The sequence below is a fragment of the Mustela nivalis genome (genome assembly GCF_964662115.1).
Source record: "Mustela nivalis genome assembly, chromosome: 8".
Lineage (NCBI taxonomy): Eukaryota > Metazoa > Chordata > Mammalia > Carnivora > Mustelidae > Mustela > Mustela nivalis.
In genome coordinates, this window is record NC_139027.1 from 139,366,579 (window position 1) to 139,381,041 (window position 14,463).

Consider the following 14,463-nt stretch of genomic DNA (forward strand, 5'->3'; position numbering starts at 1 on the left):
ATCTGTTTGACCTTCTGGTTTCATACAGGGGTTGGGAAGAGGATCTGGGGATAAAACTCCTTTGTAGACTTTTGCATAGTCCTGTTTTCAGCCCCAGTGCTTTCCTATCCCCAGACTTCCTTGGACCACTGCTTCCTAAGACTTTGGGGGCATGAGTGGACTTGCTTCTGACCCCTGCTCCGAAACTGGCCAGGCAGCACCTTTCTCCCTGCTCTCTGTCACCTCTCAGCTTCTTGCCCATGAGCCCTCCAGACTCTGGAAGTTTGCTACCATCTCTTCTTGACTCTTCTCCTTTCCTGTGTATCCATGTGCCCTTGTGCCTCTATTCCTTTCCCAGAATTTACTGGGGGCTTCAGAAAGAAGTAGATGTGAAAGTGTGTGCTCCCCCTGGCCTGTGCCGGGTACTCAGTACCTACGTGGAATTCTTAATAAACTGACTGTTGATGTTAACAGCGCTAATGACCAAGAAAAATAAGTTTTCTGTTAATTATTTTTCTCTTGCGGGATTGAAAAAATACCAAGTGTAGGAGTGAAAGTAGCAGATTATTAATTAATAACCCTTAGGAAGTAAACACGGCATTGCTGGGAGAAGACCCATCCTCCCAGAGAGTTTTGTTTCAAGCCATTCCTCGTATAAAAGGACATTGCTGCTTCGTGAATCTCCTGCCAGGCGTGGACCTTCCAGGTGTTCGAGTTCATTTTCCTGGTGAGGAAACTGCAGCCGGGTGTTCCGTAGCTAAGGACGTAAAGTCTTAGGTGCCTGCACAAGGCTGAGGGTCTCCCCGTCTCCATGACCTTTATAGATGTGAAGCCTGAGGGGGGCTGTCAGGATCCTGCCGATGTCAGGCTGTGTGGCCCCCTATTCTGGGACAGCAGCTGGCCCCAGTACCCTTCCTAGGAAGAGCCTGGGTAGGAGAAAACAGATTTGCTCAAGTTCATAGCTCTGGGCTCTGCTCTGCCAATCTTATAATAATAATGATGATGATAATCAGTGTCAAAAATTCCAAGCCAGATTTAGACAGAGTATGTGGCTGTCCTCTGGCTGCTTGAGTTCATAGCCTCCAGTCAGCCTTCAGAGGGTTTACTCCCCCAGCCCGTGTTTACTGAGCTCCCGCTGTGTGTCAGGCGCTGTCCACGTGCTGGGGGCGTGGTGGGCGACAAGATGGACAAGGGCGAGCCGTCAGGGGACACCTAGAGGCGAGAGGCCGACGATGAGGAAGTGAAGCTCAGGGTCCTTCATGGTGACTGGTGAGACTAAGGTGCTGAAGCTTTCCAGGCAGCGGGGGGTTGAAGAGAAGGCCCTGACGGGGGGGGGGGGGCAGGTTAGCCCTCGGTCCTCACACCCGGCTAGTGGGGTTTGTGTGAGGGGGATCAGCTTCCAGGCGCTCAGGCCAAGCTCACCCCCACGGAGCGGAAACGGCCCCCCAAGCCCTCCTGGGGCCCCACTGATGGCCCTGATGCGCCTCCCCGCTCCTCTGCATCAGGAGCTGCCGCTGCCCCCACCGCCCTGGTCCTCTCCAGCCTCCCTAACGCCTGAGTCACCAAGGCCCCATGAGACCGGCCTGAGTGCGGCAGAGCCCGCGTCACTGCAAGCTGCTCTTTCTCAGGCCGGGAGCACCATGGGGAGATTAAACACATTCGGTTAGAAGAAGCAAAGAAATAGCTTCTTTTGATAACCAGCATCTGTTAGTTAATGGGCCTCCGAGAGCTGTATACAATTTAAACTTTTTATTAAAAAAAAAAAAAAGAAAGCCTCATTTACTCTCCTGGGAGATTGCACTATGAAATTATAAACTGCACGGGTTTTTTTTTCCCTTCCCTTTTAAACGTGACTGAACACGGAATGGAGAACATTAATTTTGTTTTTGTTTTGTTTTGAACGAGAAGTATGGGTTTTACTTTCCCCTCTGTTGATTAAAGCTATCTTGGGTTTTCTGCGGAGGGTTCTCCAAGGAGCCAAGAAAGGGGCCAGAAGGCTGGTGTCTGCGGGCTTCTCCCCCAAACCCCTCGGCCCCCTGGGTCCTCAGATGACGCCCTCTGGTTTCAGCCCAAGGGGAAAGGGATTGTTGTCCTTTCTCTAGCCGTGATTCTTTCTGTCGGCGTCCACTGCTCCAGAACCAAGAGGCCCGGGGAGGGAGGGCATCTCGGTCCTGTCAGGAAGACTTGAATTTGAAATGACTCATGCTTTGTCCCATGAAGCAGCTCTGACTTCCTTTCCCCAAATACAGTCAAGGAGTCCTACCCCTATGAAGGGAACTAGAACCCTGGAAGGACACCCCAGGACAGATGTGCAGCCCTCGGGGTCTGGGGCCCGGCTGCTGGCGACCTTGGGCAAAGCCCATTCTCCTCTGTGAGCCTTCAGCATCCCCAAGAGCAGAGATACACCCCTCACCTTGTGGGGTGCCCACCCACCCGCCCTGCTGCGCCTGGAGGGGTTATGCCAGCCATGTGCCTGTGTTCTTGTCGTGGGTCTTGGTGTGAGGATTAACTGGGACCGTAAACATTTGTTTCCGCGATTGTGGTTCTGAGCATGTGCAAGCTCTGCTGGAGAAGATGGCAGAGGCTGACTTGGTCCTTCCCTGTTGCACCGAGCCTACGGGTGTGGTAGAGGAGGCAGAGAATAAGCAAGAACCGATGAGGTCATCTCCGACAGTGAGCAGTAAGCGTTAGAAAGAAGGGTCCTCAGGATGGGATGGGTGGACAGACAGAAGGACAGAAGGGGAAGGGAGGCTGCCATTTGGGGGTACTGATGGCTGACATCCCTAAGCAGGTGACATCTGGTCTGAGACTTGAAAAGGTCAAGCTTCTGAGCATCTGGGGGATGAGAAGCAGCAGTGACATGCAAAGGCCCCGAGGTAGGGAAATAGTTTGTTGCAATCCAGAGCCAGAAGGGAGGCCGGTGTGGCCTGTGTGGGGGGAGGCACGGCTGGACCTTGCAGACAGCACTGACCCAGGAGCAGGGATTTTCTTCCCAGTGCATTGGAAGTTTCCAGAGAATTTGCAACAGGGCAGGGCAGTTCCCTGAACCGAAGGGGCGTAACAGAGAGCCGGGGTTTACCTCCATTGGTTTTATTCTCTTTCACACATTCCCTTGAAGACACTTCACTTCCTTTCTTTAGAACCGTAATCCCCTTGGTTGACTTTAATAACCGGCAAGAACATTTTTCAGGCTGTTTAATTTTATTAAAAGATTCAAATTTGATGACAAATGGCGTCACGGTCGCCTGGAGCCTCAGACACGAGACTTGCCGAGCCACGGCCACACCACCACCTCCAGCCTCAGCCCCACCGGGAACTGCACCCCCACCCGCGCAGTCGGAGACCGTAAATAATCTAATTATTTCTTGTACTTCGGTAAATACTCCGGAAACACACGTAGCTCTCTGAGACCTACAGAGAATATTAACTTGGTGGGTCTTTCTTCTTTTCAAGAACAATGGGTAGATAAGTTGGAGCCATTTCAGTGGGCTGATGGAACCCCACACAGTCTAACGGAGGACCAGGGCTTCCCTCTGAAAGCCCCGTTAACCTCACAGACAATTGTTCAAGATCAGTGATAAGAGCCAGAGATAGGGATCGGGGGAGAAAGGAGGGGCGAGTCCTAGGCACAGAGTCCCCCAAACCCTCAAGCCCATGAGGATCCCAGTCAATTTCGCATGTGCAGATGAGGCCTCGGGAACACGGGCAGGGTCCCTGCAGAGGCACAGCCTGTCCCCCACCTGGATGACAGCCCCCTCCTAGCAGAGGAGGACATCGGCACCTCAGCGCAGGCTGTGTCCCCCTCCAGAGGTTGCCATGCAGCCTGGTGACCCCAACCTCTCCTTAGGGTGGTTCCAAAGACCCGTTCAGAGGTCTCTGCCTCCTCGTCAGTTGAGTGCAGAGAATCCTGAAAACAGAGGACGCCTGTACAAGGCTGATTACGGAGCACCTTAGTGTCACCGCTGTCGTTAGTATTAATTACTTTCTGAAGGCGGCAGGTGCTGCGCTCCTCCACAGACCTGCCCCCAGCAGCCAGCCGGGTGTGGGCGAGGCGGGCGCCCTTGTGGGCCCCAACGGGCGGCTTCCTTCGCATCCTGGCCCGGGAGGGCCAGATTCAGCTGCGTGCGGTGTCGACAGCTCCGGGCTTGACTCGCCGACGCACAGTCAAATCCAGGAAAGCCGAGTTGCCCCAAAGAGACAGGCGCTCTTCCAGAAAGCCGCCAAGCACCGAAAGCCCGAAGCAGCATCTTTAATTCATAGCCCTGGTTTGAGTTTGTATTGCTAAATTCAAATTAATAAACTTTAAAATAAGAATCCACAGGCTCAGCAGAGCGGCGGTGGCCTCCCCGTGCAGGGCCTCACTCCCGTCCCCAAAATGCCAAGGACGGGGTGGGAGAAGGGCCTGCTGTCCTCCAACCGCCCCGGAAAACCAGGAGCTCGCATTTAGAGCCGCAGAGCCCTGGCCATGGCCACGCCCAGGTGCACGGCCAGTTCTCGAGGGCAGACCTTGCAGGTGCCGTGGGACTCCGGGGCTGAGCACTGTGGGGCCCAAGGCTGGTGGACAGCAGTAGGCGGGGAGGATCCGCAGTCGAGCGGAGGGTAGAGCGGGCCCTTCTCGCCGACGCAAGAGGAGTCTGTGCCCGGAGGGAGGCCACGGAGCACCTAGTGTCCCAAGCGGCGGTCTAGAGCTCAGAGACCGATTTCAGAGCCCCTTGAGGAAGGCCAGCCCTAGAGCCAGCGGCAGGACTGGGAGAGGGGCCGCTGGAGGACATGGCCCCCCACCACGGAAGGGCTTCGGCAGAGGTCTGTGCTGCAGGGGTCCGGACACTGCCTCGGCCACCCCGTCGCAGAGCACCAGGGGCGCTTGGTAGGACGTGGGGCGCTTCTCTGGGGTGTCGGGACTTGACCCGTCCGTGGGCCTTTGTCCGATGAAGAGCAGGCTTTGCCCGAGGGGGTCTAGCTCCATCTTGAAAAGCTCGTACTCCACGTGGGGGAGCCTGATGCCCAGCGGAAGACACCCGTTGGTGGCTGTGACGTCCCGCTCGGTCCCCAGGGACCAGGCCCCCGGGCCCCCGCAGCTGCTTGGTTCAGAGAAGTTGAGCATGGCCGTGGTGACCTGGTCCATGGGAGTCACTCGGGCCCGGGTGACCTGAAACACCAGTTCGGTGCCGCCGAGGACCTTGCTGGAGGGCCTGCCCCTGGTGTAGTGGCCCGCGGCGTAGACCGTGAAGGTGGGCTGGCGGCAGGCGGGGTCTGAGAAGTGGCGGTAATACCCTTCCCAGGAGCGGTTGTGCCCGTGGAATGTGAAGAGCCTGGTGAGGAAGAGCACGGCGGGGCGCACCTCGCACCCGGGGCTGACCCACCGGCCCCCCAGGCGCAGGGGCAGGGCCGCCTGGGGGGGCAGCACGGGCGGGTGGTGCTCGTCAGAGCGCGCGATGAGGCTGCACGCGGGGCAGGGGTGGGCGTGGTGCTGGCAGGAGACAAACAGAAACAGGACAGCGATCGTCCGAGCTGCGGGAGCAGTCGGGGTGCGGCCGGGGGTGGGGGTATCGCGGGGTCCCGCCCGTGGGTCACTCCAAGCCTCCCACCACAGTGGCCACTTTGCTCTTGTTGGATCTCAGGGAAGTCCTCCCTCTTCTGGGCCTGTGCACCTGCTGGCCCTCTACCTGGAAATTCCCCCACATGGGGCCTGGTGGGCTGCTTCTGGTCTGGGTCTCGGCTCAGTGAGGTCTTAGCGAGAGCTCTGCAGATCACGGACCTGTCCCTTCCTGCCTCCTTCCTGTCCGCCCCTCTGCCTCGCCGGATGGTAGGCTCCCCAAGCCGGGGGGTCCCTGTGGCTACTTCTTCCAGCCCCTGGGCCTGGCACAGGGCCTAGCTCATAGTAGCCCCATGCCGATGGGATGAATGGGTGGATGGATGAAGGAGAAAGGCCTTGGGGTTTGGAAGGGACCTTTTCCACACCTATCCGGCTTGGTCCTGATGCGACTGTTCAAGTTTATCTCCCTTCTCCTGGCTCACTGTGACTCCCCCTTCCCCTGAGCCCAAGCGCCAGGTGTTGGGCTCAGCCCTCCTCAGGCAGGTGTTACGTGTCCGGGCCGAAGATGCCGGGCTTCAGTGGACCAGAGCTTGCCGCGTCTCCAGCCCGAAGTGGTGGACACAGGCTAGAACGTGCCTCCTGGTGCCCCTTCCGCATCCCCTCCATACTGAGAGCTTCCGTGCTCTCACAGACGTGCCTTCCCCAGCTTGGGGGGAGAGGCTCTTCTCGCTCCAAGAACCTCTCCCGGGGAAGGCGAGCATCGTTCCCTCACTGCCTTGGAGAGTGCACATGGTAACAGGGACAAAGTCCCATTTAAATACCCCTGCACGTGTGCCTGCCCCCGCTAGAGTCTGCCCTGAGGAGGTCGTGGGAAAGAGATGGCGCGCAGAGGTGTTCACTGTAGTGTTATTTATAATGGGGGACACCAGCCACCCTCCAGTGGCCACTTGGACCTTGGTCCCCGTTGTCCCAGGCTGTGCATTGCTTTGCCTTCTCTGTGGCCTCATTTACAGTTGTCCGTGCTTTCCGGAGTCATGGAGCTGGGCTCGCCGTGAAGCACGTCAACGGGGAACAGATGCCAAACCAAAGTGTGTGGGCGTGGTCACTCTGCATTTTGGAGGGAAAAAGCTCAACGGAGGGTCAAAAAGGAACCAGATAGAGACACCTTGGTGGGGTTTTTTTGTTTTGTTTGTTTTTGTTTTGTTTTGTATTGTGTTTTGAAAGGGAGCTCTTGCCCAGAGTTCAGTCCAGAGCATCACTCTGAAAGGTAAACACCCTGGGAACAACGGCTTGTCTAAGCAAGGTTGATGCGGGTACTAGCAGGCATCCCCTGCTTTTGCCATTCGAGAAGGAAACCTCAGGCCAGGGCGCAGGCAGGACGGGCAAGGACGAAGAGGGACATTTGGAGAGCCCAGCCGGGAAACAGCTCCGTTTTTTCTTTTCCTTGCAAAAAACAGAAGATTTCTGCAGGTTGCTGTTGGGTGAGTTTTATGCCAGACAAGTGGCGTTCAGGACTTATTGTCTAGAAAGGAACTATCGGAGGACTAAGAAACTATTTGTGTTCTTTTTCAGTTTGTCACATATTCAGCTCTTATTTGTGTCTATGATAAACCTAAACTTGCCTTGATCTCCATAATATGGAAGATTATATTATTTTTGGTTTGGGGGATTTTGACTCGAGGACAGAGGCCTCGAAGGCACTTGGAAATGCTAGTAAATGGGTCCAAAAGTGTGATGGGAAGAAATGAGCCGGCTGGGTGGTAAGCTGGAGTGCTGGTAATTGGAAGTCCGGCTGATCGGAGTCTAATTTAGGCATTTTAACCCACATTCCGACTGTTGTCACGCTGATGTGTATTGACAGAGCAGATAGCCTTACATCAAAATAATACCAGGGCTGTCTTCCCTGCCTCGCCCTCTCCTGCAGGCAGGACATTTGAGATCCTAGTTGGTCGTTGGGGCAGGGCAAGTGGCTTTCTGCATAACAGAAACAAACTGAGAGCTAGTGAGCCATTCAGGCGAGAGATGCGAGAACAGGTATCTCCTCCACTTTCAAAGGGGATGAAAAACAGCCCGTTCTAGTGTCATTCTGCGGTCCGGAGACGCATGTGTTAATCAGCAAGGCCCCAGCCAGCAGAATTCACACTTGTGCGGGAGCCAAACTCTTACTGGTTCAAACCTGTTACATAAAGTTATTTCTCGAACAGCACATAACAGTTTCTAATTAACCCCCAGAGGTGACACCAGGCTTAGATGATTTTGGTTGAGTGTTGGCTGATTGATTAGGATTCTACATCCAGGCAATGAATTTGGGGATCAAATTGGTTTTAAATTAACTTCTAAAAATGTTCATGTGTACCATCTGGTTTGGGTCATGGACAAGGCTCAGACCCTGGAGAGCATAAGGTAACGACTGATTCGTTACTTGGGGGTTTATATGCAGCATTTTCTTCTTTGAAATTGTGTGTGTCTCTCTCCTTTTTTTTTTCCCCCGGGTGGGGCGGGGGCAGTTGCTGAGCAGGTATGTGATTTAAGGTGCGCACATCTGGCACGGCTCGTCTCTGCTCACATTCCGGCTCTGCGGCGCGATCACGGGCTGGGCTGTGTCAGCCGCGCTGGCTGGTGAGGCAGCAGGAGCGCAGAGGTCTCCAGCCCCACAGCCCGGCCTGGGGAGACAGGACAACTGTCATCTGCTGTGCCCCAGGGGGCCATCCTGTCCATGTTCTGAGCAGTTTGCCCTCCTAATGGGGGGGGGGGTGCCTGTCATCACCCCGCTGCCGGCACCTTCTCCTAAGTAGGATTAACGTCAGACCAGCCTAGAACACTGGTTGCCAAAGAGAGCATAATTTTGAGGTCATGGAAAGAACTCAGGCTGATTTTCTGATTATGAGGACTTCTGTGCTTCTTCTCTGCTCCCCAGAGGAGGGGGTGGGAGAGGACAGGGCAGTGGGGCTCATCCCTACGACGCTTCTTTGGGGTCCTTTGACAAGTAGCTGCTCCCAGAGGTGAGAAATTGCCCATCTGGTTTAGTTCCTTGAGTACTGAGTACACAGTAGGCACTCAATACTTGCTGAATGACCTGAGGGTTGCCCAAGGGCTCACTTGATAGGGGCTCCTGAACTCATGCCTCCAGTCTCTTCATTCTCACTTTTGAAAAATATTCCTGGGTTACGTAGTAGAGACATACTCCTCGCGGCATCCTGCCTTGACTTCAGTTTCAAGAAACCCCAACTGATAAAAGTTAACTTGTAATTGTGGGTGGAGACAAGGGAGCCCTGCAATTTCTGGAACCTCTAGCTTTGTTTCCTGTCTCCTAGTAACAATGTTGCAGATACTGGGAACATGTTTACACTCAATTAGGGAGAATAAAGGTTCCTGTGTCACAAATTAATGCTGTAAGACTTGGGTAGCTATTTTAATAGAATTGGTTTCTGTCTAAATTCGCTATTTGATGCTTCTGCAAACATTGTCCTGGGGGTGGGGGTGGTGTGGTGGTCCCAAGTCGTCAACCAGCTGCACTGGAGAAGTCCTGAGCCTCCATTCCTTGAGGGCCAGGCTCTATGCCACGTGCCCAGAGTACATCTCACACACGAGAAGAGCGGATTCTTTCTGCCTGTATGCTCATCAGGCAGAGAAGGGCTACCAGGTCTCCCCCAAATGGGGGCAGTGTGCTGTGATCACTTAATTTAAAATCTAGGTTAAGGACCTCAAGTGAAATTCACACTGGAGCTGGGTTGGGGGAAGTACATCTCCCTTCACAGGGCAGCCTTCTGCCCAGAGGGCAGTCCGTGGGCCATCTGGGAGCCTGTTGGAAATGCAGAGTCCCAGGCCCCACCCAGACCCCCCCCCAGGACCTGACTCTGCATTCTCAGAAGATGCCCAGGTAATGGCATCTTGAGAACAGGGGCTGAGGAGTGCTGCTTTACCGGGCATTAGTGTGAATGGGTACACTCAGCATCTCTGGCTCCAGACACCAAAGAGGTGCACGTGGGGCTCTTGGGGTCACCTTCTCTGGGTTCTGTGGCCGTCCAGCAGAGCCCTGGAGAAGGGACTGACCTCTCCTGCATTCATTCACTAAGCTTTATTGGCCCCCACTGTGTGCCAGACCCTGGGCCGTGTGCAGGGACCCAGGAGAGGACAGGGCCCCATCCATGCAGAGTCTACTGCTAGAGAAAGTGGCAATTAACAAGTAAACAAACCATGCAGCCCCGGGAAGCTGAGTGCTGGAAAATGTGCAGAGTGGGGATCGGTGGGAACAGCTGATCTGAGAACTGAGACACACTTGCCCAAGTGCCCAGCACGAGCAGAAGAGGACCCTGTGGGGACCACAAGAAGGATGTCAGGAGGACCAGGCACAGACAAGCTGAGCAGCGGTTCCTTTGGAAAAAGCCAGCCCTGTACAGACCTGTCTCAAGCAGAGGGAACAGCATGTGCAAATGCCCTGAGGCCAGCAGGCCAGCAAGGGGGTACGGAGAGGGTCTGGGGCAGGGACCAGACCGTAGAGGGCCCACTGGGTTGGGGCCCAGAGCTCGCCCTCCCAGGGCCCCAGACTCACCAGGGCACTCTGCAGTGGGCGCTGGTAGCCCGTTGGCCGGTAGTGCCACCTCTCCCCTCGGTCGGTGTGGATGTCCCCCAGGTAGAGCTCCTCCACCAGCCGGGGCCCAGCCCGAGGCTGCGGCTGCAGGTGCCGCAGCATGCGGACCAGGCTGAGCTCGTGCATGGTGAAGCCCAGGGCTTCTGTGCAGTCCTGCTTGGCCCGGGCGCTCAGCAGCTCGTACAGGGCCCCGGGCAGCCAGGCCCGGGCTGGGGGCAGGCGCCGGGCACAGTCCTGGCCCACCCGGGTCTGGTTGAGACTCCCGGTGACATCGAGCAGGCCATGGCGGCTGTGGAAGACGATGCCCACCTTGTGCAGGTGGTAGTCGGCCTCAGTGGCCCCTCTCGTGACCCAGGAGGCCCGACGCAGGCGGACTTTGCCCTTGATGAGCAGGGAGTGGGCAGGCTCCTGGCAGAAAGGGTCTCTGTAGTAGAACTGGTAGGCTCGGAAGAGGCGGTTAGGGTAGAAGGTGTAGGAGCGGGTGAGGAACTCAGGTCCCGGGCGCACCTCACAGCTGTCAGAGAGAGAGAGAGAGAGAGAGACGGGGGTTGGGCAGAGCAGGGAGAGCCTACACGGTGAGCCCCTCTCCCTCCAGGTTGGACTCTGCTCCCACAGCCTCTATTTTAGACCTCAGTCCAGAGCTGGGCCCTGACAAGCCTCGGTTTCCCTAATTGGTCTCAGCCACCCCCTTTGGGGCCGAGGGCCTTTCACTTGCCTTGTGGCCTCCACAAAAGCCTCCTTCTGCTTCCTCCAATCCTAACTGCCTCCTTTAGCTGTCAGCCTCCCTCACGGCATGGGTCCTCATACCTGTGGATACTTGGGCCTCTTGTGACCCAAGAAGTATGCAGACTCTGCAGCCAGAGGACCCAGGTTCAAATCCCATTCCTGTCCCTCAGCGGCTGGGGATAATGCCCAGCTCCTTCCTCTGTGACACGGAGGCGTCAGACCCGCAGTCAGGGTCTCCAGGAAACATGAAGAATGGTGGTGGTGCCCAGGAGGTGCTTAGGAAACGGGCTCTTTTGCATCATTTGGGGGGCCCCATGCCATGAGCCCCAGCAGGCAGTGGCCTCCTTGTTCTTGGCCCAGTAGATCCTTGACCCCTGGCTCAGAGCAGACCCTCCCCAGGGCCTCGTGGAGGGAATCGTGGCTAATGCGCAGTCACTTCCGGTCTCCCCTTCGGTTGACTTCCCTGACCAAGTTCCATTCGTGCCTGTGACAGGTTTGTTGATCTAAACCAGGGATCACCAAGCTTTTTCTGTAAAGGGTCAGGTAATAAGTATTTCTGTTTGGGTGCGTGAGCCGGTCTCTAGCACTAAAGCAGCCAGGGACAATAAGTAAGTGGGGTGAGGTGGGGCATAGCTGTGTGCCAATAAAACTTTATTTACAAAACAGGTGGTGGGCCAGACCTGGCCCCCAGGATCACTTCTGCTGGTGGTAAAGCAAGCACGTGGGGTTGGGCACAAAGGGAAGCTGAATGACTCCTAGATCCACGGCCACAGCCGGGTTTGGGGGCAGGGGAGCCTCTGAGACTGCGTTGAGGGTGCAGACAGGGGGGCGGCTGGGTGAGTTCTAGGGGGAAACAGCGGGCAGGGCCCCCTTCACACGCTGCTGAGAACTCTCATAGTAGTTTTCATAGCAAGACGGATGGAGCGAAAGAAACATGTTCTTACCCAGCACGAAAACAGTTCCTTTTTCTTTTCTTCCAATCTTTCTGATTATGTTAAGGAGAAAGTCTCTGTTGGAGCTAACGTGTCTGTAACGCCCACCTCCCTTCTCTCCCCGAGAAAACGGACTCCGGGCCCAAGGCAGGCAACGAATCTAGTGAGAATCTAATTACGTTGTTTTGTTTTCATTGACTTTCTTTTTTACAGTTGCCTCCTATTTATGGCAGGTGGTTCTGCCCTCCCTCCCCGGGATGATACTACGCTTCCTTTAAAAATAATTACAGTACGCTGTAAAGGTGTACAGTTTACTGTTTACCAATTATGCCTCAGTAAAGCTGGAAAAATAAATGAATATATTTCGGTAAACGAAAGCAAGCCGGTGTAAAGAAAAATGGTAAAGAATTGCCAGGACAGGAGGTTGTTGAACACGGAGAGAGGTGACTCACACACATGAGCGGGGTGCCGTAGTCCTGTCCTCACCTGCGTCTCGGACAGGGCCGGGGGCAAGAGATTTGCCTAACGGGACGCAGCAGGTCACAGTGAACAACCTCAGTGGGCCCCGGACTCTAGATCATTCCCTGCATTGCCTCCAGGAAGCAGCAAAGCCTGTCTGGAGAACATGAGGAGGAACTTTCTAGGAAGACAGTTCTAGAAGTTTCTAGAAGAACTGTCCTGGAACGCTGTTATCTCAGGGCAAAAGGAGCCTGGACCCAGCTCTGACCTTCCCCACAGCCCAGTTCTGTCTTGGGGTGACCCACACCAGTGGCGCCTGGATCTCACCTGGACTGGGGAGTCAGGATGGGGACAGAGCCTGGGAATGCATCCAAAGTGGCTTAGTAGCGCTCACGTCCCCTCCCTCACCAACAGAGTGCTAACAGATGTTTGGCAGTTGAGTTTCTGCCTGACCCCAGGAGGTACATGGAGGACGTGGAGAGGCCAGTCCCTGACTGCAGAAGAGGACGGGCCCGCAGGGGGTGGCGGGGGAGGAAAGGGTGTACTAGGTGTGGAGGAGGCCACGGCCACCCTTCGCCCTCTCCCAGGAGGGAGGACTTAGACAGCTGTTGTAGCGTCTGTGCCCCACGGTTGAGGGTTAGAGCACAAATCCCATTGGCCGGAACAGCTAACAGGGCCTCTGAAATGTCAGGCAAGCCTGTCCCATTAGGAAGAAAATTCGACAGACAAGCGGGATGCCTGGGCCCTCTCCACCCTCTCCTCTGCCTCGTCCTGTCTCAGGACCTTTGCGCCAGCTTCTCCCTCTGCCTGGCTCCTCCCCTGGGCCTCTGGATAGCTGATTCTTCTTTCAGCTCTCAGCGGAACATTGCCACCTCCGAGAAGCCCCCCCGGATTGCTGGTTCTCACATCCGTGGCTCCGTGTCCTTCGTGGCAGAGCTTAGCACCATCTCAGGCTCACCACACTTACTTTTGGGTCCGCATGTCTGCTGCCTGTTCCCACAGTGGCTCCCCCGTCCCTAGTGGGCACTCAGTAAGTCCTGTAGCCGGGGTGCTCAGTATGTCGCACACATGGATTTCATCCATGGCCGCATGCGACTGGGACACATTCCGCCCACCAGGCTCGTGCTGTGGAGGGGGGTCAGCAGGGCCACACGTTTGGCAGGTAGCAGGCATTTTGGACGACCAGTTGAATCGGGTCGTGTGGACACTGAGGCCCAGAGTGTGTGCAGTTTCCCTGCCCAGGGGCCTGTGATCAGGGTGACCTCAGGGTCTTACCCGGTAGAGACCCAGGGCCCGTCGAGGCGTGGGGGCAGCAGCACAGTGACGGGGGCTCTGCTGGGCGCGGGCTGTTGGCAGCGGGGTTCCCAGTGTAGACGGCCACCCCTGGCGGTCCCAGTCGCCTCTGTGGTGCGGGCTGCAAAGCAGACAGAGAGGAGTTAGGGGTCCTGACCTGCTCCAGAAACTCTGCCTGCCCTCCCCAGCCATCCTGGGCCACAGCGGAGTCGGAGGCCAGCCAGGGTCGGCCTCCCCCGGCACCGTGGCCCTGCCCTGGGTCTCCAGCTCTGGGCGCCTGGGTCAGCGCCTGGAGTTGTCACCTGCGTCTCCACCATGGAGGGGCGCGACCCCAGGCTCCTGAGCTGCTGTGCAGCCAGGCACTGGCATGTGGTGACTGAAGGACTCCACACTCCAGGACAAGGGGCCTCTAGACTCAGCCCAAGGTGCTGGGGCAGTGGGACTCCTCCCCACCCCCCACCGCCCCAAAGAGCTTAGGTTCTCCTTGACCTCTGCCCTGCGGAACAGACCAGAACTGCCGCCAGCCTCTGGAGGCCGCTCGTGGAACGGTCCCTTCTTGGTGCCAGGCCCGTGTGTTGCCCGCCTGCGCAGCACGGGCCCCAGGCAGGTGCCCGGGAAGCGTGTGGTGGGTAGCAGGGCTGATGCGTGCAGCTGGCGGGGGGCGGGGGGCAGGGAGGACTCAGAGGCTCAGGGAGGACGGCCATGAGCAGCCGGGGCCTCACACCCTCCTGAGTGACCCCACATGTGCTCATCTCATGGAGACAAGCCAGGCACGGCCTTGGGAGTACGCCCGGTCTCTTCTACGTGTTGCCCCAAGGCGAGAGCACCAGGGCCTTCAGCTGCTAAAGAGCAGCGATTTCCCCAGAAACCGTCATCTCCACTCAGAGGGCTGGGCTTGACAGAGCCCAGATGGCGGGATGTGTGGGAAGCCTGGCGGCCAGCGAGGT

The 14,463-nt window shown here is 56.6% G+C and overlaps 1 protein-coding gene across 3 annotated transcripts in view; it reads right to left on the reverse strand.

The window, feature by feature from the left end:
* Nucleotides 1-3,161: 3,161 nt before the first annotated feature.
* The window catches only part of APCDD1L (APC down-regulated 1 like), a 50,440-nt gene continuing 39,138 nt past the window's right edge, over nucleotides 3,162-14,463 (reverse strand). The window contains exons 2-5 of one of the 3 annotated variants that reach the window (XM_082743087.1): nucleotides 13,499-13,637; nucleotides 10,068-10,620; nucleotides 9,712-9,828; nucleotides 3,162-5,449 (exon numbers count right to left, since the gene is read on the reverse strand). In XM_082743087.1, coding sequence (XP_082599213.1) covers nucleotides 4,682-5,449; nucleotides 9,712-9,828; nucleotides 10,068-10,620; nucleotides 13,499-13,637 — 1,577 coding nt within the window. In that variant the 3' untranslated portion in view covers nucleotides 3,162-4,681. Of the gene's footprint in view, nucleotides 5,450-9,711; nucleotides 9,829-10,067; nucleotides 10,621-13,190; nucleotides 13,471-13,498; nucleotides 13,638-14,463 lie in introns of those variants that run through there. The other 2 variants (XM_082743089.1, XM_082743088.1) reach the window with 2 other exon arrangements.